This window comes from Heteronotia binoei, chromosome 6 (assembly GCF_032191835.1).
Source record: "Heteronotia binoei isolate CCM8104 ecotype False Entrance Well chromosome 6, APGP_CSIRO_Hbin_v1, whole genome shotgun sequence".
NCBI classification, from domain to species: Eukaryota; Metazoa; Chordata; class Lepidosauria; order Squamata; family Gekkonidae; genus Heteronotia; species Heteronotia binoei.
The window spans coordinates 131,828,929-131,855,208 of record NC_083228.1 but is presented as its reverse complement, the minus strand read 5'-3'; the positions used below and the strand labels follow the sequence as shown (position 1 = coordinate 131,855,208).

General features: G+C 45.8%; 1 protein-coding gene across 6 annotated transcripts in view; it reads right to left on the bottom strand.

Moving 5' to 3' along the window:
* ATP11B (ATPase phospholipid transporting 11B (putative)) overlaps positions 1 to 26,280 on the bottom strand; it is a 132,926-nt gene that overhangs the window by 71,687 nt on the left and 34,959 nt on the right. For all 6 annotated transcript variants that reach the window (XM_060242583.1, XM_060242581.1, XM_060242580.1 and 3 more), the window contains exons 4-14: positions 25,907 to 25,987; positions 22,023 to 22,130; positions 21,436 to 21,564; positions 18,803 to 18,906; positions 16,765 to 16,812; positions 12,430 to 12,494; positions 9,972 to 10,053; positions 8,452 to 8,602; positions 6,184 to 6,381; positions 3,607 to 3,765; positions 1,668 to 1,843 (exon numbers count right to left, since the gene is read on the bottom strand). In XM_060242583.1, the coding sequence (XP_060098566.1) occupies positions 1,668 to 1,843; positions 3,607 to 3,765; positions 6,184 to 6,381; positions 8,452 to 8,602; positions 9,972 to 10,053; positions 12,430 to 12,494; positions 16,765 to 16,812; positions 18,803 to 18,906; positions 21,436 to 21,564; positions 22,023 to 22,130; positions 25,907 to 25,987 (1,301 nt within the window). The remainder of the gene's footprint in view (positions 1 to 1,667; positions 1,844 to 3,606; positions 3,766 to 6,183; positions 6,382 to 8,451; positions 8,603 to 9,971; positions 10,054 to 12,429; positions 12,495 to 16,764; positions 16,813 to 18,802; positions 18,907 to 21,435; positions 21,565 to 22,022; positions 22,131 to 25,906; positions 25,988 to 26,280) is intronic.

The following is a 26,280-nucleotide window of genomic DNA, read 5'->3' as shown; positions in this document are numbered from 1 at the left end:
TTCGTGTGCTCTAAGCACACTTCATCAGACGAGGAATCCGGCACAGTGAGCAGAGCCACACACAGCTGGTAGGCAATCTGTACCATTTTACATTCTGAGCCACTGCCTACCAGCTATGTGCGGCTCTGCTCACTGTGCCGGATTCCTCGTCTGATGAAGTGTGCTTAGAGTGCATGAAAGCATGTTCTGAATAAAACTAAGTTGGTCTTAAAGGTGCAATCGACTCCTATTTTGTTCTACTACTTCAGACCATCACAGCTGCCTACTTGGATCTATCTACATGGAATGCAATACTAAGATTTGTGCTGCAATACTGCAGAGATCCTGTGGAGGGAGCCCTTGTAAGAGAAGATGCAGTCCACGAGGCACAGCTGCTACCCAACCTGTCCACTGGATCTCACTGCCAACTGCTTCTCTAGTGCTGATGAACCATCCGCCCACCCCATTAGCATTCCAATAGCATTGGGGGTTGAAAGTGCCATCTAGCTGAAGCTGACTTTTGAGACCCCGCCGGCTTTTCAGAACAAGAGACATTCAGAGGTGGTTTGCCACTATCTGCCTCCGGACTTCCTAGCCATTCTTCACTCCAAGCAGTAGCCACGACCAACCCTTCTTAGCTTCTGAGGGTCGCTGAGATCAGATTAGCCAGGGCCATCCAGGTCAGGGCCCAAAGGCCACATTGTAAGATTAAATCACAATGAAGGCAGAAAGAACACCCCAGGATCTTCCTGCACAACCATCTGCTTTCTCCCACCTCCCTAGAACCTCCCTAGGGTTTCAGGACAAGAGACATTCAGAGGTGGTTTTACTGTTCCCTTCCTCTCTGCACAGCAACCCTGGATTTCCTTGGTTGTCTCCCCCAGAGGTGGTCTGGCCATTCCCTGCCTCTGCACAGCAACCTGGACTTCCTTGGTGGTATCCCCTTTAAGTATTAACCAGGGCCAACCCTGCTTAGCTTCCAAGATCTGCCAAGATCAGGCTAACATGGTGCAATGATTGTAATGGTCCAATGACCATTAAATCAAGGAGAAAAGGACACCCTAGGACAGGGGTGTCAAACATGCAGCCTGGGGGCTTCTATCAGGCCCCTGAGCAACTGGCTCTTGTCTGCTTCCTTCTCCCTCTCTCTTGCTTCCTTCTGCATCTCAGCTTGCTTCGCAAGGCTTGCTCAATTGCACAGGAGCTGCACAGCAAAACCTCAATTTTCTCCATTGGTTGAGGCTCCTCCCCCTCCCGGTCCCCTGGGAAGCGAGGGAAAGAGCCAGAGCTTCCTTTGCCCAGTTCCCTGGATCCCATGGGAGAGATACAAAGAAAGCGTCTTTAAGACCAACAAGTGCTAATGTTTTATTTTAAGGGTTTTTTTAAAAAAAAATCTTTAGTCATGTTTGTCTGTGTCCTTTAAAAAGTTTATATCTCTGCTACCTAATCTTAAATAGGTACACACATGGCCTGGCCCAAAATGGGTCTCATTTATGTTAGATCCAGCCCTCATAACAAATGTGTTCGATACCCCCGTCACAGGATATTCTTGCACAGCCTTCTCCCACCTCCCTAGAACCTCCCCTTCTCCCATCTCCCCAGCACCCTTTGAAGACAAAGATACAAAGCTTCCCTCCCTCAGCCTGCATTGCCCTTCCTGCCCATGGATCAGTGCACAGATTCCTCACCTGCAGGCAGCTTCAACTAAAGCCTTCTCATCCGGGGAAGAGGCATAGTACTCCAGCTGAGAGGCTATGCTGTTGGTGTGCCAAGGATTGTCGCAAATGCCGTCAGCTTGGTCGTTATTAATCTGCACTGTATGACAGAGAGAAACAGCTTTCAGGAAGAGTTCCTCCTCTTGTGCCTGTTTTTTAAAGAAAAAGTTAAAGGGAACTATTACAAAGATTAACAAAAATGGGTCAAGTAATTTTTTTTTTGGTTCTTTGTTTCATTGAAGAAACGTGCTGCTTCAAAAGGTGGATGTGCCCCTCTTTGAAGAGCGGGACAAAAAAACAACAACAGGGTAGGCAGTTTTCAAGCAAGCGTAAGGATGAGAGGGTTGCAGAGCTGGGAAAAGTAAAGAGGAGGCAAACCCAGATGATTAGGCAGTTGGGAGCACCTTCCCTTTGAAGAAAGGATGAAGAGTCTGGGACAGCGGTTTGGAAAAGACACTACACGGGGGATATGAGAGAGGTTTATCAAATTATGCCTGGTTTATAAAATTATGGGGAGAGTGGATAAAGAGAGATTATCCTCCCAAAATACTAGAACTCGAAGGCATCCAATGAAGCTAACAGGCAGTAGGTTCAGAGAGTGATTAAAATGTGGAATTCGCTGCCAGAGGATGTCGCAATGGCCAGATGAATTAACAGCTTTCAAAGAGGATTAGACAGATCCCTGGAGGATAGGTCTATCAGTGGCTACTAGCCATGGGGACTGAGGGTAACTTCTGCATTCAGAGGCGCCAATCCTCTGACTCCCAGAGCCAGGAGGCAAAACCAGGGGAAGGGTTTGGTCTCTATGCCCTGCTGTTGGCCATCCAGAGGAATTGATTGGCCCCTGTGTGAGACAGGATGCTGGACTAGATGGATCACTGGTCTGATCCAGCAGGGCTCTTCTGATGTTCTTATGATTCAAATTCTTATTGTACGTCTTACCAGGATTATGTGTTTGCTGTCAGATTTTCAAAAAAAAACCCCCTTCCAACTCTACATACTCTGTTATCCAGTCGCTGAAGCAGAAAATTGGTGCGGTTAATGCAAACTGAGCGCTACCAGCCCCCATAAAAATGTGCACCTTGGATGTTCACAAGGCAACTTTTAATAAAATCAGATGGTCATCAAGACACACACGCCTTATCAATTGCCTTCTTTTATTTACAGCCTGCTGTTCATACTGAAGACGGGTTTGTAACTTATTATTTTTGATGCCAAGTAGCAGCCAATTCAAGGTGACCTTGTTGGGCTTTCAAGGTGGTCTGTCATTTCCTGCCTCTGCATAGAGACCCTCTGTGACTCCCATTCGATTACTAACCAGGGCTGACCTTGTGTCGCTTTCCAAGTTCTAATGAGATTGGGCTAGCCTGGGCTACCCAGGTTAGGGCAAAGATGGATCACACAATGTAAAAACAATGCAATCAAAAAGCAGGAGAGCTCTAACAAGCGACGCAACGGGACAAGGATTACAAAAATTAGAAACAGCGCAAAAGTATCACGTGATTACAACAAGCAATGCAAAATCACTGAAGTCGAAGCCAATGCAGTAAGGGCAGCGTAATGCTTGCAGAGGCTGAAATCCTATGCTCGGTTTTAAAAAGGCGTGCTGAAATTAGGCAAAACTCACTGCTAGGCAAACATGGGACACACTTTAGCAACCCAAACACACACCTATTTGGGAATAAGCACCACTGGAATTTGGCAGAACGTGGCTTCTCAGTTTCCTACACAAGCTGGTTAGTTGTTGGTCCACAACCCACACAAGTTTCTCACTAATTATTTCACTGCCTCCTCTATTATACTTCTTAAAGACTTCCCAAACCACAATCACTTGAAGTACATTGCGTTGTTCGTATAAAAGGTTCCACAAACCTGCAGCTAATTATAGTAGGCAAGGGAGAGACAGACTTACCAGACCGGGTCTTATTCCATCTGGAATGTCCTCAATCAGCCCTTCTGGAACCAGCTTGCCATTGATCTCGTGGTACTTGACACCATTAATGGAACACTGCTGAAACTGCATCTCGTTTTCAGTTAATGTGCCTGTTTTGTCTGTAAACACGTACTCCACCTGGCAGCGAGAAGTTGAAAAATTTATGCAAGAGCCACGGTGATTTTAAACAGATTTCAAAAGCGCTGCAACTAAAAATGCTCCCCCCTGCCTTCCCCAGCAGAACGTTGCAATGGCCTGCCACAGGGCTTTTTTTGCAGCAGGAACTCCTTTGCATATTAGGCCACACACCCCTGATGTAGCCAATCCTCCAGGAGCTTACAGTAGGCCCTGTAAGCTCTTGGCAGAATGGCTACATCAGGGGTGTGTGGCCTAATACGCAAAGGAGTTCCTGCTACAAAAAAAGTTCTGACCTGCCAGTCACAGAGCTATACTTCAGTCCCAGGACACAGCAGCAACCATACTAAAGACTCCTGAGCCAAGTCACTCTCTGAAAGTTCTGTGGCAACACCGTGACGGAATCCTACAATTTCTTATGTTCTTATGGAGCAGAGGTCCATCAGTGGCTATTAGCCACAGTGTGTGTGTGTGTATATATATATATATATATATATATATATATATACACACACACACACATACATACACACGCATATATATTGGCCACTATGTGACACAGAGTGTTGGACTGGATGGGCCATTGGCCTGGTCCAACATGGCTTCTCTTATGTTCTTAGTTATGTTAAATAATAAAATGCTACATGCAGCTAACTCAGCTATGCCAGCACATTGGGCAACTGGCACATTATCGGGGTGAGGCAGTGATGCACCAACAGTTCCAGAGGGCAGCCGCGTTGGTCTGAAGTAGAAGAGCTGGGTATGAGTCCAGGAGCATCTTTAGAGACCAACAAGATCTCCCAGGTGTGAGCTTTTGAGAGCCAAAGCTCCCTTCTTGTATTTGAAGGGAGCTTTTGATTCTTGAAAGCTTGCCCCACTAGGCATGGGTGTTCTATGCTTCTATCTATGAAACCAAATAAACAAATTACGTCACCGGTGGCCAGGCGCACCATGAACCAAGTCAAAAAGTCAATTCTGAATAAAAGGTAGCATGAATTCAATGATGTGAAAGGCTGGAGTCAGTCACTTGTATCTGTTCAAGCGAACAGCCATAGGTTTGCTTGCTCTATTCGGCAGGTTGGCTGACTTAAGAGTATCACAGTAAGAAGCGGGTGGATCACTTTTGAAGCTTCGGAATTCAGAAATGGACAAGCACACATGAATTTGAATGGACTGTGAATTTTGACAGTATTTTGTACCTAATTTTGTATCTGATTGTTTGAGAGAATGGTATTTGGATTAAGAATAGTATAAAATATACAGAGATTTTGTTACAAGTTTTTTGTCTTATAGCTGTTTTACTTTAAGAGGTTGAATAGTATATACTGGTCATTTTTTCTCTTTCTAAACGATAACTCGTTAATATTCCACAGTCTTTTGTAGGTTTTTATTCAGCAGGTTAGCAAAACGGCCAAGTTTTAAGTTGCTGTCTCTTCTAGAAATTCTATGGAGTCTTCATTTGCCCCGCTAGAGCTTTAGCCTGGAGAGGGTGGCCAGGAAGCCTGCAGGAGGAAATCCTTTTAACACAGAGAAAAGTTCTGGTGGACCCCAACCATTACATTACTCACGTGTGCAGACTCGGTCATATAATTATGACTACGCAACTCCTTTTCTGTTAACAAGTATGGTGTGGTGGTTAAACGTCAGATTAGGATCCGGGAGACCCAGATTCAAACCCCCACTCCGCCATGGAAGCTTGTTGAGTGGCCTGGGGCCAATCACGCACATTCAACTTAGCCTGCCTCACAGGGCTGTTGTAAAGACAAGGAGGAGAGGAGAATGATGTAGGTCGCTTTGGGTCTCCACTGGGGAGAAAGGCAGGGGGGTATCAATGGAGTAAATAAAGCTTCTTGCAGGTAGGAACATAAGAGAAGCCAAGTTGGATCAGGCCAAGGGTCCATCCAGTCCAACACTCTGTGTCACACACTGGTCTGATGGGAAGTGCCATCAGGAGGTCCACCAGTGGGGCTAGAAGCCCTCCCATTGTGTCACCCTCCCCAAGCACCGAGTATACATAGCATCACTGCCCCAGACAGAGTTCCAACAATACGCTGTGGCTAATAGCCACTGATGGACCTCTGCTCCATATGCTTATCCAATCCCCTCTTGAAGCTGGCTATGCTTGTAGCTGCCACCACCTCCTGTGGCAGTGAATTCCACATGTAAATCACCCTTTGGGTGAAGAAGTACTTCTTTTTATCTGTTCCAACCCGACTGCTCAGCGATTTATTGAATGTCCACAAGTTCTCGTATTGTGAGAAAGGGAGAAAAGTATTGCAAAGCCTTCAAATCTCTGTTTCTCCCTGGTAGACATAAAAGGATTTGCGGCAATATGTTCACAGTGAGATTCTGGAGAATTTAAAAAGCTACCAATTAAAAGCCTTTTTTTTTAAGTGCTTTAAAAAAAGTATTACTTTATACCTGCCCCAGCTCTTCATTTAGGTCTGAGGTATTCACTTGGGCCTTCTGGGTTGTTTCTTCGTGGTAGAGGTCCAGATCCCAACCGATAAAGAAAGAGCCAAGAAACTTCTGCATCTCGACCGTCACATAAAGCGAAATGGGTATGATGAAGTTGTACAGGACCATGAAAGCGAGGAAATCTGAAATAAACGTCAAGATCTGACAGAGAGAGAGAAAGGAAGGGAAAGGACCTGGATTAGCACACCAGAAATTAAACTTGCTCATTTATAGACAACCGTTTCCACTGGGTAGCTCTGCTGGCCTGCAGGAGAAGAGCAAGATTTGAATCCAGCAGCATGTTAGAGACAAACAAGGTTCCTCCCAGGGTAGGAACTTTCAAGAGTCAGAGCTCCCTTTGTCCCTCCCTCTCTCCAGCCTTATCTGATGAACAGACTGTTAACTCAACAGCTTATACCAGAGGTGGCCAAACTGCTGCTCAGGAGCCACATGTGGCTCTTTCATACATACTGTGTGGCTCCTGAAGCCCCTACCACCCCATTGGTCAGCTTGGATAAGCCATTTCTCTCTTTAAATCACTTCTCCAAGCCAGCCAGCGGCTTGGAGAATGCATTTAAAGTTGCTTTCTTCTCCCCCCCATCTATTTGCCTTCCTTCCTTCCTGTCTCGTGGCTCTCAAACATCTGACGTTCATATCTTGTGGCTCTCAAACATCTGAAGTTCCTGTCTCGTGGCTCTCAAACATCTGACGTTCCTGTCTCGTGGCTCTCAAACATCTGACGTTCATATCTGGTGGCTCTCAAACATCTGACGTTCATATCTGGTGGCTCTCAAACATCTGACGTTCCTGTCTCGTGGCTCTCAAGCATCTGATGTTCCTGTCTTGTGGCTCTCAAACATCTGACGTTCCTGTCTTGTGGCTCTCAAGCATCTGACGTTCATATCTCGTGGCTCTCAAACATCTGACGTTCATATCTCGTGGCTCTCAAACATCTGACGTTCATATCTCGTGGCTCTCAAACATCTGACGTTCCCGTTTTGTGGCTCTCAAACATCTGACATTCCCGTTTCGTGGCTCTCAAACATCTGACGTTCCCGTTTCGTGGCTCTCAAACATCTGATGTTCCTGTCTCGTGGCTCTCAAACATCTGCTGTTTATTCTATGTGACTCCTGGCTTGTACCCTGGAAATCCTGTTCGTCTCTAAATCAGTATTGGGGGTACTCTGGGGAGGCTCGTGTGTCTTTCAGAGAAAGCAGACTGCAGACACAGGCCTAGAGGCATACTAGGCAACTATGGCAGCTTCTTCAACAGAGGCATGATAGGTTCCTGCCAACTGACAGCCAATGCCAGTGTGGTTGCAGTATTTGCCACCAGCTGAAGGTTCCTGCCATGTGGCAGTCACCACCAGCTTGGCTACAGTCTCTGGCACCAGCTGCCGTTTCTGAAGCATCTTCAAAGGCAGGCGCCACATGCAGTTTCACCTAGAAGCGACAGGGAGGAATGATGGTGGGTAACTTCCCCTCTCCCAAGAGAGGGCTGCAGCTAATTTAAAAAATGGCAATGTGGGGCAAAAAGCAGATCAAGAACCATCTCTAAGCTGCAAACCAGATCGTTCAAGAAAGACCTGACAAATCACTGCTCTGCCCCCCACCCCCTCAAAACACACACACCTGTGTGCTACAGGTTCCATCCTCCAGAGAAGAGGATGGACTCCTGCAAGAACTTGAGAGCCTTTTTCAGAAGTATGACGAGGAGGAAAGTGAGGGAGGGCAGCCCCGCAACATCTAGATTTGCAAATCTGAATGCCGTTTGAGCACAGTGCAAAAACCAGGAAAGGGTATTCTACGTGGAGGAGTGACAGAAAAAGCCCAATGTCTACCATTAAGAAGAGCCCTGTGGCGCAGAGTGTTAAAGCTGCAGTACTGCAGTCCTAAGCTCTGCTCACGACCCGAGTTCGATCCCGGCGGAAGCTGGTTTCAGGTAGCTGGCTTGAGGTTGACTCAGCCTTCCATCCTCCTGACGTCGGTAAAATGAGTACTTAGCTTGCTGGGGGGGAAGCGTAGATGACTGGGGAAGGCAATCACAAACCACCCTGTAAAAAGTCTGCTGTGAAAACATTGTGAAAGCAACATCACCCCAGAGTGAGAAATGACTGGTGCTTGCACAGGGGACCTTTCCTTTTCGTTTTCCTACCATTAAGCCACAGAACTTTTTTGCAAATGAAAATTGCCACCATCGCAGCTTTTTTTTAAAAGAAAAAAACACACTACCTTGCTGCTATTTCTTTCATGTTCAGTTTTCTGGTTATACCAGGGCTCGTCCCATCTTTCTTCAGACTGCCAGGCGTATTTCAATATTGTACTTAAGATGGCTTCAAAGAGGAGGATGATTAGATAGATGATCAAAAAGGAATTCATAGACCTGTCAGAGACAGAATATAGAGATGCCCGTATTAAAGGCGCTCCGTAAAAAGATTCCGTAGGCAAACAAGCGCATTTCCCCTAAGAAAGCAAACAACAGCCATCGCTAAAGACTAGTTAAGGTAGTTAAGAAAAGACTAGTTAAGACTAGTTAAGACAGTTAAGATTCTGTAGGCAAACAAGCACATTTCCCCTAAGAAAGCAAACAACAGCCATCGCTAAAGACTAGTTAAGGTACTTGGAGCTCAGCGTGAATAGAGAAACTCCAGTGTTGAACAACCAAGGCTTGTAACCAAATCTCCCACCAACCCCCATCCGCTTCTAGCTGTCCCCGGACTGCAGAACAGCTCTTTACAGGGACAGAACAAAGCTGCAGAGTCAGGAGAAGGAAGATCTTGGGCTTCTACAGCTGGTGGGAACGGAGGAGCTGACTCAACAGGAAAGAAAGAAAATAAGTGGTGGCTACAAGAAGACTGGGGACACTGACACCATCATTTCAAGTATAATATCACTCGGCTTTTTTTTTAGCAGGAACACACAGGAACGCAGCCCCAGTTAGTTTGGCATCATGGGGTGTGACCTAATATGCAAACAAGTCCCTGCTGTGTGAAATGACGGTGATGGCATGGGGTATGGCCTAATATGCAAATGAGTTCCCGCTGGGCTTTCTCTCTCCAAAAAGTCCTGATAGCAATATAGTGTACTACAGCTCAGATTTTAATACACACACACTTAAATTAGTATCCCACCTTTCTGTTCTTACAAGGGCTGCCAAAGCAGCTAGCAAAAAAGACTGAGTCCAGTAGTACTTTTAACCTACATATGCATCTTGGCTCTAACTAGCCCTTCCCAGCAACTAACCCCACTCCCCTGCCTATATGTACGGCTTCAGGAAATCTGTTTCAACGTATCTTCTTGAATTATAATTGTCATAATAAAACCTTACTCCCATTGCATCATACGGACACAGCCTGGAAAATCTACAAAAACTAATGAACTCCGGCCATGAAAGCCTTCGAAAACACACCGAACACACTTTGCAAAAAGATAAGATAGAAAGTATTACTAGAGCCAAAGGAGGAGGCCTGGTTATAAACACACCTCAAGCAATTCAACAGAAACTAAATGAAGGTTTTCCAAACAATATATTGAAGGCGAACACATTAGGAAAAGGCAAAGTTATGAAAATTCAGTTCTGTTCTCCAAAAGCTCAATAGAAAAAAGACAAAACACATTTCTTTTGTTTCAAGAAAATGGGTATCCTTCTTAGGCCAACTACCTCAAGTTTTGAAGTTCACCGCATAGACTTAGTGGATGCTTAATACATGACTGCAGTCTATAATTAAAATGCAATACTGCCCAACACGTACTTTTCCACTGCTGATCGTTTCTGTGATTTGCTCTTGTAATTTAATGCCATCTTGGTCTCCATTCCTGTGTACACCGCGACACCTACAAAAAAAAAAACCCCACACAAAAGCAAATTTTCAGCACTTGGGTGTAAAGAACGGGAGCTTTGAGAAAATGAGTAGAACAGTAAGAAAGCCTCTGATTTTCAGCAATATTCAGTTGTGACAATCTAAGGTTGAAACAGCATCTTCCCAGCTATATGAATTGGTTCTTAGTGCTAAGTCTGTGCTATAATCCAGCAGGCAGAAGGTAGCCAGGGAAATTCCTTTCAGATCACCTTAAACTCCATCAAATAATCTTCAGCTGCATTACTCTATAGTTGTTCAGAAAAATGGACATTTGTATCAATTCGCTGCAAAAGCTGCATCGACTCCTTCAGCCATTTTATATTAAAGCGGTGGCCTCCTTCACTAATGAAAAACTAAAAACTAACTAATGAAAAACCAGTAGAGGGTAACTGGTCACATTCCATGGGTGGCAGAACTATAACGAAGGTGGCTCATTCTATGTCCAGAATCCCCAGTCTTTCCTGCTGCCGCCACATTTATTATTTAATTTGTACTGTCTTTCCCCAATCCCCTGCAAACTAGGCACCCAAAGCAGCTTAGATCTTTCTCCTCTCCTCTGTTTTATTTTCACACCAACCTTGAGAGGTAGGTTAAGCTGAAAGAGTGTGACTGGCTGTCACAAGCAGGGGACCAGGGAGGGCCTTCTACTGGCTGCCACCACTCTGGTACGGGTCCGTCTGGGAGGGCCCAGAGCACCCACCTGATCTTTTTCTCAGAAAGCAACTTTTATCTGTGACTGAAAAGGGCGGGCAGACCCAGGAAGGATAACAACGATATTTTATTGTAAGCACTCAAGAACAAACAATTGTGATTTTTTTGTCCAATAGTGAACATGGAAAACATGGTACAAAGCAAAATAAAAAGCCCCGACACTACTAACCATACGTTCTCTTCCTCTAATTCCAGCTGTCTCACCACTCTTTGGATGAGGGAGCTCTCATGACTGCAGCCTTCCTCCAACCCAGCCTTTCCAGAGAGAATCCTCCTGACTGCAGCTTCTCCAAAGAGAACAACCCTCTCTCTCTGGCTGGGACTTTTATTTCTCTTCCCATATGCCCCCCAGAGAGTGCTGCGATCCGGCTCTAGAAATCTGCTTGTAATCCCCGGGCCAAAGGAGGCCCGGTTGAAGTCAACTAGGGACAGGGCCTTCTTAATCACAGCCCCTTGCTGGTGGAATCAGTTACCGGAAGAGGTCAGGGCCCTGCGGGACATTGGACAGTTCCGCAGGGCCTGTAAGACAGTCCTCTTCTGGTTGGCTTATAACTGACTGGCATTGAAATATTGAAATATTCTGATGGAAGACTATAAGATAGCACACTGAGACTGACTGATGTATTGATATATTAGTTGTTTTAATTATGTAAATTATTATTGTATTTTAATCCTTGAATTTTATTGTTAGAATTTTTATGTTGTGAGCCGCCCTGAGCCCGCTTTGGTGGGGTAGGGCGGGATATAAATCAAATAAAATGAATGAAATGAAATGACATTTCCTTTCTTCCAGGTCTCACCCTTCTGGTCTCCACTGGGCAATTTTTCCCTCCAAAACTGCTGCCCATCCAGTCAAAGGGACAGAATGGATCCTGGGAAATGTAGGCCCTGTAGCTACCCTGATACAGGCTTCTCTGGAGCCTGCAGCCTCACTAGGCCTAGGAGCATGACATTGGCCCAAGGTCACTCAGTGATCTTCCGTGGCATGAGTAGAGTTGAACATGGATCTCCCAGATACAATGCTCTTAACCACTACTCTAAGTTGCCTCTCCCAAGCATCACCAGGACGTTACAATATTGTGACACCTGATAACACAAGGCCCAAGAGGAGCTACAATGCAGCTTAACCAGTTTGGTGTAGTGGTTAAGTGTGCGGACTCTTATCTGGGAGAACTGGGTTTGATTCCCCACGCCTCCACCTACAGCTGCTGGCCTTGGGTCAGCCATAGCTCTCGCAGGGGTTGTCCTTGAAAGGGCAGCTGCTGTGAGAGCCTCCTCAGCCCCATCCACCTCACAGGGTGTCTGTTGTGGGGGGAGAAGATATAGGAGATTGTAAGCCACTCTTGAGTCTCTGATTCAGAGAGAAGGGCGGGGTACAAATCTGCAGTCTTCTTCTTCTTCTAAACGAGACCGCCAGAGTTCACAGGGCTATTTAGCCATGGTGGCTTGCCACTGTCAAGACCTTGTGCTGACCTAGGCTGTGATGGCCAAGTGAAGGAATGCACCAAGCCCAACCCCCAAGGAACCCACCTCCCCCAATCACCAAGGAACCCCCTCCACCCCCCATGACCAAGTTCCAAGAAGGATCAGGGCTCACAAACATAGGAACCTTCAAGCAAATACTTATTTGGCTACAAACCAAAGATTTCTTTAGTGTTTTTTAGTCTTGCTCCTCGAAGTAAGAGACTTTCAGGTCCAAGAGGTCTGGAAAGGGAAAAAAAGAGATCGTTTTCACAAACAGCAGAAGACGTAGCAGCAGATGTTCTCCTGAACTGCCTGGGCTGCCAGATGCTATCAGTTCCAAACAGACTGCTTTAATGAATTTGAACCAGCTGAAGGTAAGCGCCACAGAAATAAAGCTGGGTTCCTTCAAGGCCAAGAATACACGCATCATTTGCTGCAGTCCTTTTTTCATCTTTAGGAACTATCAAAATATTAAGTCAAGCGAGGAAGTTAACGTTCTTATTTCGCCTGGAAGTGCACAAAATAGAATCTGAAATGGGGAGTGGATCACCCTACCGATCAAAGTCAGATGCATGCAAGAGAACACACACACAGGTAAGGCACACACTTAAACAAAGCTGTCTTATACTGAATCAAACCACTGCTCCCCCAAGATCAGTATTGCAGATTCGGACTGGCAGGGGCACTTTCAGGGCCTCAGTCTTTCATATCACCTCCTGCTTAATCCTTTTAACTAGAGATGCTGGGAATTCAACCTGGGGCCTTCTGTATACCAAAATCCCTCTCAAATCAGCGTATTGCCTCATTTTGTGTTTTCCCTTGCACAATTTTTCAAACATTCTAGTATTATTTCAAGTTAATTCCTTCCACTTGGGGGGTATACCGAACTATTGCGGATTTCCCTTGACCTGCTGCTTTACAGTAAACACACACACAAACACCACTTGGAGAGCTGCCCCTGCAGTTCCCTCTGCCCCTTGCAAAGTGGATGTCTGCATGTGTTAAGATTACTGCTGTTTGGAAAGCCAAAAGCAAATCACCCAAACTGGTCCTTTAACACAGATACTCCAGGGTCACTCTGAACTACCACTCCTCCAGTGCTTGCTGGATCAGTATTTAAAGGCATCTTAAGAGTCTAGTGCAAAGGCAACCAGATGCTGGCTTCGGTCAATGAAGGCCTCCTCCCAAAGAAGCAGTGCTTCTCCTCCCACTTAAAGGCTTCTTCTTCTCTTTTTTTTGTTAGCTGTCCTTGCTTAGGAGAAGATATTGGATTTATATTCCGCCTTTCACTTGGATTTCAGTGTGGCTCACAATCTCCTTTACTTTCCTCCCCCACAACAGACACCCCGTGAGGTGTGTGGGGCTGAGAGAGCTCTCACAGAAGCTGCCCTTTCAAGGACAGCTCTGCGAGAGCTATGGCTGACCCAAGGCCATTCCAGTAGCTGCAGGTGGAGGAGTGGGGAATCAAACCCAGTTCTCCCAGATAAGAGTCTGCGCGCTTAACCACTACACCAAACTGGCTCTCTTACTTTCGTATCTGTTGCTAAACTAGAAGTTCTGGATTCTATCATTTTCACTGCTGCATTGTTTCGGTACTCCAACCGCTGCTGGTTTTGTGCACCCCTTTGCTTGGAGGAGTTTCCAGAAGGGAGCTTCTCTTGAAAAGGGTGAAACGTGATTCTCAAAGAATGGCAAAACCCACAAATGAGCCTAGTTCGGCAAGTCAGAGCGTTTCAAACTGGCAGCTGGTATCAAGGAACTTGGGTCGAATGGTCATTTCCATTTTTGGAAGCGGGAAAAGTTTCTTTTTGTTCTCCTCCCAGCTGCAGCTGGAAGTGCTCCCCCCAGGGGGCCCCAGAGGAACAGCATGAGGAGAGGCGAAGATGAAGATGATGATATTGGATTTATATCCCACCCTATATTCTGAATCTCAGAGTCTCAGAGCGGTCACCATCTCCTTTACTTCTCTCCCCCCCACAACAGACACCCAGATGGGGCTGAGAGAGCTCTTATAGCAGTTGCCCTTTCCAAAGACAACTCCTACGCAAGCGATGGCTGACCCCAGGCCATTCCAGCAGCTGCGAGTGGAGGAGTGGGGAAATCAAACCAGGTTCTCCCGGATAGGAGTCCGCACACTTAACCACGACACCAAACTGGGTGGGGGCCCTGACCTGAGCAGCGTGACCTCATCACATTTTGGAAACTAAATAGGGTCGGCTCTGGTCAGTACTTGGATGGGAGACTGCCAAGGCATACCAGGGTCATGATGCAGAGACAGGCGATGGCAAACCACCTCTGAATGTCTCTTGCCCCGAAAACCCTACAGGAGAGCCAAAAGTCAGCTGCAGCTTGGTGACAAAAAAAAAAAAAAGTGGATAAGGATCAGAGCAATGGTCCATCTGCTCCAGAGTTCTGTCTCATGTCGTAGCCAACCAGTTCCTCTGGACGGTCAACAGGGCATTGAGGCCGAGGCCTTCCCTGATGTCGCCTCCTGGCTCTGGGACTAAAACAAGGATTAGCGCCTCCGAATGCGATGGTGTCCCTCAGTCTCCAAGGCTAGCAGTCGCTGACAGACTTCTCCTCCTCCCTGAATCTATCGAATCCCCTTTTCAAGCTGTTTATTCCTGAGGCCATCACTGCATCCTCTGGCAGCGAATTCTATATTTTAACCACTTTCTGCGTAAAGTAGGATTTCCTTTAGTCCATCCCATCATGGACAGGGCCGTAGCCAGGATTTGCTGTTTGGAGGGCCGAGGAGTCACCTGATTTGGCAACCCAGGGTTCTTGGCACTGTAAGTTGCCTCGAGTTCCACAAGCTAACCCCCATTTGCCTGGGCAGTCACAGCAGCTCTGCTCCTCCCCCCCCCACCCCTTTCTTATGTGCCCCTCTCTCAGAAGAGACAGAGACCTCTTGACTCTCCCCCTCCCCCCATTTGTTCTGCAAGGTGCGTTAGGGAAGGGAAGAGAAAAAAGAGAAAAGACCGGCAGCAATGCTATTACTTTCTCAGAGTGGCGGTGAGTAAAAGGAACAGACTGGAGGGCCTCCAATGGAGGGGCCACATAGATGCAGGGGGCAGGGGTGTTGAAAGGATGGGCCTGGCCCCTCCCAGGCCTCACTGTAGCTATGAGCCTGGTTATGGACAACAAAGAAAGACAAAAGTTGCTCTTCTCCTTCCATCAGACTCTGCCCCGGGCCAAACCCAGAAAGAGCAGAACTCACAGCCTGGAGAGTTCTCTTCTCAATTTTAAACCATTTCTGCTACCATGTCATCGAATGAAACGCACAGAGATTAACACCATTCTGAGCAAAGTGGGAATTAAAGACGCTAAAGCGAAACGCAGAATGTTTTCTTCCCCAGCATATGGCAAGGAAGCTAGGAACCTCATACTTGTGTCTCACCAATGGCCAGTTTGCAAGGACTCTTGGAGAGGCTCACGACACAAAACGCAAAACAATTAAAATAATTACAGACAACGATCGGAAGCACAGCAAAACAAACTACATAGCTGAAACGCCAAACTGAAACTCCAACCTGGCAATCTAGACATCTTCCTAAGGAGCCAGGCCTTGGTCTGCCTCCTGAAACTGGCGAGGGAGGGGAGTCAGCCAGGCAGGTTTTTGGAAAAGGAGGAGCCCTGACAAGATGCTGCTGGCCCGGAAAAAGCCCAGTTTGTGCCCACTCACATTCCATCAGTTAGGGAAGCCTCAGGAGGGTTCCTTCTGGAACACCAGGACAGGAAGGTAGCTAGAGTTAGAATTTTTACAGTGTAGCTACTGTTGTGAAGGCTCCAAGGAGCGGAGAAAAAGGAAGTACTCCTTCACCCAAAGCATGATTAACACATGGAATTCACTGCCACAGGAGGTGGTGACGGCTGCCAGCATAGAAAGCTTCAAGAGGGGATTGAATAAATATATGGAGCAGAGATCCATCAGTGGCTATTAGCCACAGCATATTGATGGAACTCTCTGCAGTGATGCTCTGTATTCTTGGTGCTGGCGGGGGGGCAACAGTGGGAGGGCTTCTAGTGTCGTGGTCCCACTTGTGGACCTCCTGATGGCACCTGGTTTTTTGGCCACTGTGACACAGAGCATTACACCGGATGGGCCATTGGTCTGATCCAACATGGCTTCTCTTGTGTTCTTAAAATGGGCGAATTGAGGTATTTTGTGGAGTACTAAAAAACTCCTATGAAATGTTTTCTCTTTAGGAATGAGCAAGGTTTTTTTTGTAGCAGCAGCTCCTTTGCATATTAGGCCACACACCCCTGATGTAGCCAATCCTCCAAGAATTTACTATGCCTAATACGCAAAGGAGTTCCTGCTACAAAAAAAGCCCTGGGAAATGAGCGAAATGCTTTTTATCCAAGTATCTTCAGCCAGGGCTTCAACCGCATCAAGGCAGACCAGCAGACTGTGCTCGCTTTACCGGTTCACACACTGTTAACGGCCTATTCCGAGTACTGCTGTAAAACGCAAGCACCGCCTCATAGCACTGAGTGTTAAACTTACCGCACTACTTCCTCTATCTGTTGACTGATGGTTATTCTTCCGACAAATCTGTGGGAAGGAATGCATAGATCAAGAAGGTGTACTTTGGAAAATGAGGGTCATTACTCCAGGCAAAAAGGTCATGACACAGGAATGGAGTGCAACAGAAGGCAGAGCTCATCTGCAGACCACCTCTGATGCTTGGCCAGGACACAACGGTGCACGATTTCATTATTGTGCATCAAGGAACTGTTGAAGGTGACAAATCATTTGCCTCTCCAGAATATTACGCCAATGAGAGAATTTAAGATGATCTCGACAAAACTCACCAAGGGGAAAACAAAAGAAATGTATTGCTTTAAAAAAATATTAACCCAACAGATTCAATTCCTTGAAATGTCCTGCCTGAAATGCAGGTCTTGCTGCCACATCTGCCCACTATGAGTGACTGAGTGGTTCAATTCCACTTTTAGTCTCGGGACTGTGGCTCATTTGGCAGAGCCTCTGGCAGGCAGAAGGTCCCAGGTTCAATCCCCAGCGACTCCAGTTAAAAGGATCAGGTAGGAGATGATGTGAAAGACCTCACTCAGCCTGAGATCCTGGAGAGCCGGTCTCAGCAGACAATATTGGCTTTGATGGTCCAAGAGTCTGATTCAATATAAGGCAGATTCATGTGTACTAAATCAGACCAGTAGTCTATGATGGTTAATAGTACCCCCTATGACAGGTGGTAATTCTCCAGCGCTTTTGAAGAGCGGTCTTTCACCTCTCCTACTACCCGATTCTTTTGATTAAAGCCGGCAGGGACTGAACTTGGGCCCTCACCCAAAGCAGATGCTCTGCCACTGAATGAGTGTGAAGGAACAAGATTTTCACATTTCCAATACTTTTTATCCTGGCAAGCAATAAACAGCTATGTTTGCTTTTCCTCCCTCCAGAGCAACCCTCTAGTGCAGGGTTGGCCAAACCTGCCTAAAGTAAGAGCCATATAGAACAAATTTCAGATGTTTGAGAGCCACAAGACATGAATGTCAGTGTTTGAGAGCCACTAGAGGAAGGAAGGAAGGAAGAAAGAAAGGAAGGAAGGAAGGTAGGTAGGTAGCTGGAGAGGAGAGGTGGAAAGAAAGCAACCTTAAATGCATTCTCCAACCCACTGGCTGACTTGGCTTGGAGAAGTGATTTAAAGAGACAAGTGCCTTCTCCAAGCTGACCGATGGGGTAGTGGGGGCTTCAAGAGCCACACAATATGTGTGGAAGAGCCACATGTGGCTCCCGAGCCACAATCTGGCCACCCCTGCTTTCCAAGCTATTTTTCCTCTGAGGAGGGATTCTCAGATTGACCAATAAAAATTGATGAAAAGAAAAAAATGATGAAAAGAGATGAAAATTCTCAGATGAAAAACAGCTTAGAAGTTGATATTTGATTCTAGAGAAATCTCAGCACAGGGCAGTGTAAAAGCTACTGGGTGGTAAGGAAGATGACACATCAATCTACTCCATTTATTCACTTGGAGAGGGGTGGGGAGCTAAGTACTACTCTGCACAGCTGTAGAATGCTAAATTCAGTTCTAAAAGTGGCCAACAGACAAATGAAACACTTTGGGGTTTCCACGCTCAGTTTCACCAATTCCTTTGTGACAACAGGAAGTACCGTCTTAATCACCGACTTTTCCCCTTTAAGAATTCTTTGATCAAGGTTTAGTTTTAAGCAGCAAGATGTAAACCACCCCTTCTAAACAAGCTCATTTCAGGAGTGACTGCACTCGAAAGTAACCCAACCTGGAATAGCCATGAACAGGGCTTTTTTTGGTAGAAAAAGCCCAGCAGGAACTCATTTTCATATTAATCCACACCCTCTGACATCACCATTGTTTCACACAGTGCTTCTTTGTAGAAAAAGCCCAAAGGAACTCATTTGCACAGTAGGTCATACCCCCTAACACCAAGCCAGCCGGAACTGCATTCCTGTGCGTTCCTGCTCAAAAAAAACCCTGGCCCATAAACACTTTGCTTTCCAAATCCTCTTTAAAAGTCAAGCATAAATAAAACACACACATACCTGTAGAGATCTGCTTCTGGCTGCTGGCACTCTATAACAGCGTCAAGTTTGTCCAGGTTGGCAACTGACTGCAATACTGCCGTTTGGGAGACTGCAATGTGAGTCTGGAAAAGAGCATAAGAACAGCCCTGATGGATCAGACCAATAATCCATCTAGTCCAGTGTCTTGTCTCACACAGCGGCCAACCGGTTCCTCTGGAGGGCCAGCAGGTCACAGAAACTGAGACCTTCCCCTGACGTTGCCTCCCAGCACTGGGATTCAGAGGATGAACGTGAACATAGGAGGTTCCCTTCGCTCACCACGGTTAACAGCTAGCCATTGATAAGAGATATTCTCGTGAAAGACAAACAGAAAGATAGGCACACAAAAAATATTTTCCATTGGGCAAGGATGAGCAGAAATGTCTCAGCAGCGCATTTAATGTCGACACTGACCCAAAGCATCTGTTGCATCTGAAAATGTGACAAGGGCAGCTAGCTTCAAGTCCAGTAGTGCCTGAGAGACCAACCGAAGTTTCAAGGTATCATTTCCCAAGTCAATGCTCCCTTCATCAGACATGAGTAGAAATGGAGATCTGAGTCGTTTCATGCCGGTCAAACTCAGGAGGGGTGTTGCAAACAATGCTTATAAAGGATGTGAAGGTACTATGCATACTGTAACCAGCTTGCTTAGAACAGAGGGGAAATGCTTGTGGGGGGGCGGGAAAATTAGGATCTGCAGCGAGATAAGAATCCTATGTCCATCGTCAGCCAGTGAATGAAAGTCTGCTGTACTTTCACTCAGGAATAAAGAGTAAGGTTTCTGATTAAAGCAGAACCCCACTGATTACAGATTCAGGTGGGCAGCTGTGTTGGTCTGAAACAACAGAACAAAGTTTTAGTCCAGTGGTACCTTTAAGACCAATGAAGTTTAATTCTAGGTATCAGCTTTCATGTGCATGCATGCTTCTTCAGATACATTGAAACAGACTTCCTCAAGCTTTGCACATAGGCAGAAAGAAGGTCTGCCTATATATAAGGCTCGAGGAAGTCCGTTTCAATATATCTGAAGAGGTGCGCATGCCTTGAAGGTACCACTGATTAAAGTTACTAGGAACAGGCTGCCCAGGAGATAAACAGACCACAGCCTGAAGTCTACCACTTCCACAAAGCACCCAAAAGAGAAGTTTAATCCACGCCAAAGCTTTATATCCAATTACAGTGCTAATGCAGTCACTGTCCGACTAGTCCCTTGATTCCATAGTTAAAAGTTAATGAAGCAAAGGGAAAAAAGTTGGAAACATCTTGGGGCTAGCTGGAGAATATCTGGGCTGAACATCTGCTCCTCATCTAGAGTAGGTATTTAGTGTGGTCAGAGGCTTGGGACAAAGGGCTCGTGGGAGCCAACCCAGTGGATTTAGGATTGGCCAGAAATTGGAATTGTGTTTTTTTCTTTATTGATTGAATTGTTCCCCCTGGTTTTTGTAACCTGTTTTAAGTCCTCAGTAGGGAGGAAGGTAGGATATAAATATCTAGAGGAATAAATAAAGTCATGACAAAAGGTAAGGGGAAGGGCCAAGGCTCAGTGGTAGAGTCTCTGCTTGGCACGCAGAAGGTCCAGGGTTCAATCCCTGGCATCTCCAGCTGAAAAGGACCAAGCATAAGGTGACGTGGAAGGCCTCTGCTTGAGACCCAGCAAAGCCATTGGCCTGTCTGAGTAGACAACAGGGCTTTTTAGGGGAGGGACGGTGGCTCAGTGGTAGAGCGTCTGCTTGGTAAGCAGAAGGTCCCAGGTTCAATCCCCAGCATCTCCAACTAAAAAGGGTCCAGGCAAGTAGGCGTGAAAAACCTCAGCTTGAGACCCTGGGGAGCACTTGCCAGTCTGAGTAGACAATACTGACTTTGATGAACCAAGGGTCTGATTCAGTATAAGGCAGCTTCATATGTTACAGTACGGAGTTCGATATTCTATGTACAGCTCTGTGTATGCATGTGTGCTAAGTGTCATTAAACTGCTTCGGACTTAAGGCAACTGTAGGAATTAATGACCTCCAAAATGTCCTCTCGTTAACAGCCTAGCAGTTTTGCAGACTGAGGGGCTGTGGCTTCCTTGATAGAATCAATCTTTTCCTGCTGCCATCAACTTTTTTCTAGCATGACTGTCTTTCCCAGTGAATACGATAGCCTCAGTTTAGTCATTAGTCATTTAGTCCCTCTTCAAGGGAAGAGTTCAGGCTTGATGTGATCTAGAGCCCACTTGGCTCTAGTTCATATTGAAATATGCCATCCTTAAAGACGCAACATGAGCTGCTTCAGATGTGGCACTACCGAGTTCAGAAAAATATAAACGCGTGTACCAATTGCATTACCACATTCACGCGCCAAGTTTGTTCCCCTCCAATTAAGGAAGTTCCTGGGGGAAGAACCACAATTTGCTTCAAAGTATACTACTAATTCTGATGTTCTGAAGTACACCTGGAGAAGTTTCACGTGAAAGCACCCCCCCCCCCCCCACTTCCCAAGCGCCACTGAAGGAATTAATACCACTTTGCAACAGCTTCCCACCGTAGAAAATCTTTGGGGAAACAGCCTTTAAACCTCATTCCTCAATTCAATTTCAAAAGCAGCAATACAGCCAGGTTGACAAAACAAACCTTAAGATTCGTTTCTCCGTCCAAGCTTGCCGTTGTAACGTGACAAGAGCCATTCGCTCTGTCGGAGGACAGGAGCACGAGATCGGCGGGGAAAGTTTCATCTTTGGCTACTCTGACAATATCCCCTACCTGCGAAGACATACAAAACAATCTCATGCAAAGAAACCCCATTTTTAACCCCCCCCCGGTAGATCAAAACATTCAAAATAGCATCGCCGATGGATCAGCTTCACATTACACTGGGTCCTCTGGGAGTACTTTTGGGTGGAAGTGTTTTAAATAATACACACACAAATTGTATTGCCTTTTATTTTATTCCTGTTTCAATTGTTATTCCTAGTGTTTTTATAATGTTATCTGCCCTGTGCCATCTTTGGGATAGGGCGGACTGCAAATGATCTAAAATAAATAAATAAATAAACAAACATAAGAAAAAGATTGGAGTTATACCCGACTCATCACTACCCAAAGGAGTCTCAGAGCGGCTTACAATCTCCTTTCCCTTCCCCTCCCCATAACAAACATTTCACACTGAAGGGGAACCAGATGGGATGAGCGAAACCATTTCTCGCAACTGAGGCACCTACCCGAATGTTCTTTGATCTAGTTTTCACAAGGCCACCGCTGCGAACGACATAAACTGGAGCTCCGTTCACTTCATTGTCTGATTTATGCCGTAACCAGTCTTCATAACCCTGGGGAAGTGGGAAGGGAAGAATCAAAAAAGCTTGCAGAACTTTTAAAAAAAAAACTTTTTAAAAAATCCACTAAAGGAAATATAAAACACAAAGATACATAAATGCATTACCACCCCTCTCCTTTTGACAGCCATGGACACAGACATCCTTTTGTCAGCATAGGGCAATTATACTATTAATTCAGTCTATTGTATTGCTACTCTGACCTGGATAGCCAAGGCTGCCCTCTTTTTCTTACTTTATACCCCATCTTTCTCTTCAACAGGAACCCCAAAGTGCCTTACACCATCCTCTTCTCCTCAATTTTACCCTCACAACAATCCTGTGACTGGCCCAAATTCCTCTGGCAAGCTTCCAGGGTGGAGTGGACATTCAAACCTGGGTCTCCACCGCATCAGTTCTCCAAAAATTAAAAAAATAGCCAAACGTAATTGAAAACAGCACCGGGGTGGGATTCTAGCAGGAGCTCCTTTGCATATTAGGCCACACACCCCTGATGTAGCCAATCCTCCAAGAGTTTACAAAAAAAGAGCCTTGTAAGCTCTTGGAGGACTGGCTACATCAGGGGTGTGTGGCCTAACATGCAAAGGAGCTCCTGCGAGAATTCCACCCCTGAGCAGATGTATTTAGGGCAGTAATAACCAGTTCAGCAGGGCATGGGGAGAGAGAAGGTAACAGTGGCATGATGAGTAATCATGCTAAGCCGACATGGAGAAGAGCCATAGAAAGCTGGAAGAAATTGAGTCCACTGGAGCTCTCAGACAAAAAAAAGTTGGCAAAAGAGCTTCAAAGCAGCTCTGACATGTGTTCGCAGAGCTTTGACATATGATGCAGCTTTCTTCGGTCCATAAACCATTCCATCAAAACCTCCTTCTCCTACTGAACGGATCGCTCCTTTGGATAAGTGTGAAGGGGGGGTTGGGGGAGGCACTGATAATAAAAATAGACATCTAGAGCCTCAGCACGAACTTTGTATGTCAATCCATCACCATCCACTTAAAAATGTCACTCTGCGTCAACAAGCACATGGCAACTGGACAGACAAAATGTCCTGGCTATAACCCTGCGATGTTAAAGGCTTGTTTCCAGCTAGCAGTTCAAATCCATGGGGGGAGGGGGAGCAGTTATATTTCATGAATATATGAAAAGTTGTGACAGCAGCAGTAGAGAAGACCAGGACTTCCCTGTGTTCCTGTTCATGCCAGTTTGGAGAGTCAGTCTGTAGTGGTTAAAAGACTGTGGACTCTGGACCTGGGAGAACCAGATTTTATTCTCCACTCCTCCACATGCAGCCTGCTGGGTGACCTTAGGTCAAGTCACAACTTCTATCAGAGCTGTTCTCAAAAGAGCAGTTTTCTCAGAGCTCTCTCAGCCCCACCCACCTCACAGGGTGTCTGTTAGTGGAAGGGGAAGGAGATTGTAAGCCACTCTGAGACTACAAGCATAGGGTGAGTATAAATCCAATCTCCTCTTCTTCTTAGCACACTCTGTTACATCACAGCTTGAACTGGCAACCCATAAAACATTTCTAAAACAAAACTAGGTGACTCACTGGTCTGATTGGAAGTACACCTGCTGAACTGGAAACTCATGAACTAAAAGTCTGAACGTATTTATAGCTAACAGGAAACCCCTGACAGACTTTTTGCAGGAAAGAAGAAAAAGTGAATGGATGATTTAGGGGCTCGAAGACTAAGAAGGCAAGACATGAATTACAGATAAATGAGAGGCCTCTTTTCTTTTGTGGATCTACAGAGTGTCAATGGAGAATAAGGATACACCAGTCACAGAAATATATTTCCTCTTTTCCTTCTTTCTTTTCTAGAATTTTTCCTTAATTATTTTCCCTGTGTATTCTATTTTATATATTTTGATCAAAAGCTTAATAAGATTAATCAACTGCAAGTTTGTACCTCAAACTAAGACCCTCAGCTATGCATTTCCTTCCTAGTTTCTCCTTTTGCTATTCTGTAAGCACAAAAATTCTGTAAAGAAGTATTACAGCCAAAAATACATAGGGCTGCTGCTGAAAAGTGAGCAGGGCTCCATACCTTGTGTGGAGACAGCATATTATGCCATATAAATGAGAGGTAGTGAAAAGGTCTATGTGATGTTACAATACAGAGTAAGAGATAAGGATAACTAAGATAAGAAGGATAAGTGCGGAGTTCTACATCTGGGTAACAAAAATGAGCTACAGGCATACTGAATGGGGGATACGCTTCTGGGCAGCAGTGTGTGCGAACAAGATCTTGGGGTATGAGTGGACCGTAAATTAAATATGAGCAGCCAGTGTGATGCAGCAACAAAAAGAGGCTAATGCCATCTTGGGGCATACCAACAGAGGCATAACATCCAAATTGCAAGATGTTATAGTCCTGCTGTACATTGCGTTGGTCAGGCTGAACCTGGAGTATTGCGTCGTTCTGGAGACCTCACTTCAAGAAGGATGTGGAGAAAATGGAGCAGGGTGCAGAGGAGAGCGACGAAGATGATCAGGGGCCTGGAAACCATGCCCTAGGAGGAAAGGCTGAGGGACTTGGGAATGTTCAGTCTGGAGAAGAGGAGGTTGAGGGGGGCCATAAATGCTCTCTTGAAGTATTTGTAGGGCTGTCATTTAGAGGAGGGCAGGGAACTGTTCCTGTTGGCAGCAGAGGAGGGAACTTGAAATAATGGGTCTAAATTAAAGGCAAAAAGGTGGATATTAGGAAAAACTTTTTTTTACAGTAAAATTTGTTCAACAGTGGAAGAAGCTACTGAGGGAGGTGGTGAGCTCCCACTCACTGGCAGTCTTCAAGCAGCAGCTGGACAAACACTTGTCATGGATGTTCTAGGCCGATCCTGTATCATAGGTGTGTCAAATATGCAGCCCGGGGGCCAAATTAGACCCCTGGAGGATTCGTATTAGGCCCTTGAGCAACTTGCTGTCATCTGCTTCTTTCTCCCTCTTTCTTGCTTCCTTCTGCATAATAACTTGCTTTGCAAGGCTTGCTTAATTGCACAGGAGTTACAGAGCAAAACCTCTATTTTCTCCATTGGCTGAGGCTCCTCCCCTTGGGAAGGAAGGGTGGAGGCAGAGCTTGCTTTGCCAGGCTCTCTCAATCGCACCGCAGAGCTACGGAGCCAAGCCTCTCTTCCTTCTATTGGCTGAGGCTCTTCCCCCTCAGGAAGGGAGGAAAGAGCCAGAGCTTTTTGTCCCTGGATCCCATGGGAGAAATACAAAGAAAGCACCTTTAAGACTGAGTACTCATGTTTTACTTAAAAAAAAGAATCTTTAATTTTGTTTGTCTGTGTCCTTTATAAAGTTTATATCTCTGCTACCTAATCTTAAATAGGTACACACATGGCCCAGCCCAACATAGCTTGGCTCAATAAAGTCTCATTTATATCAGATTCAGCCGTCATAACAAATGAGTTTGATATCTCTGAGTATCAGATTCGATAGCCTGCACGGCCCCTTCCAATTCTGTGATTCTATGATTCTATCTTGTGCATGGAGGATTGTGGCAACAATGAAAATTTGACACAGGGATGTCATTTTCAGCGGCAGTTCTTACACCTCATGTATGAGCTTAGACCTTATGGAAACTTCCACTGACAGAAAGGATTTCCATCATTTTCTTGCATTCCCCCCCCCCCCATGCTCCTTGGGACCCCTAGAACAGCATGACAACGAAACCTGCTTTCCGTTGGTAGAAATGCTCTGCTAGATCCAACCGACCATGCAGTTCTGCCCCACAGAAATGTCTCTGCAATAAACCGCATCTCCTTACCTGCTTTATGGCAGTCACAGTGATTACAAAAAACAATGGCAATCCACTTGTCACAGGACTTGTGGGAGTATCTATCATAAGCTAGATGAGAAAGAAATGTGAAGACAGCATCAGACTAAGCCCAATTGGGGGGGGAAGACATCCTTAAAGACGTATACACCAAATGACAACAGCTTCATAGACATTGGGCATGGCATTCGCACACTGTAAGCATGATGGAGGAGCATATGACATCTTCAGGGAGGAGCCATGGCTCAGTGGTAGAGCCTCTGATTTGGATGCAGAAGGTCCCAGATTCAAGCCCCAACATCTCCAGTGGAAAGAATCAGGTAACAGGTGATGTGAAAGACCTCCCCACCTAACAACCTGGAGAG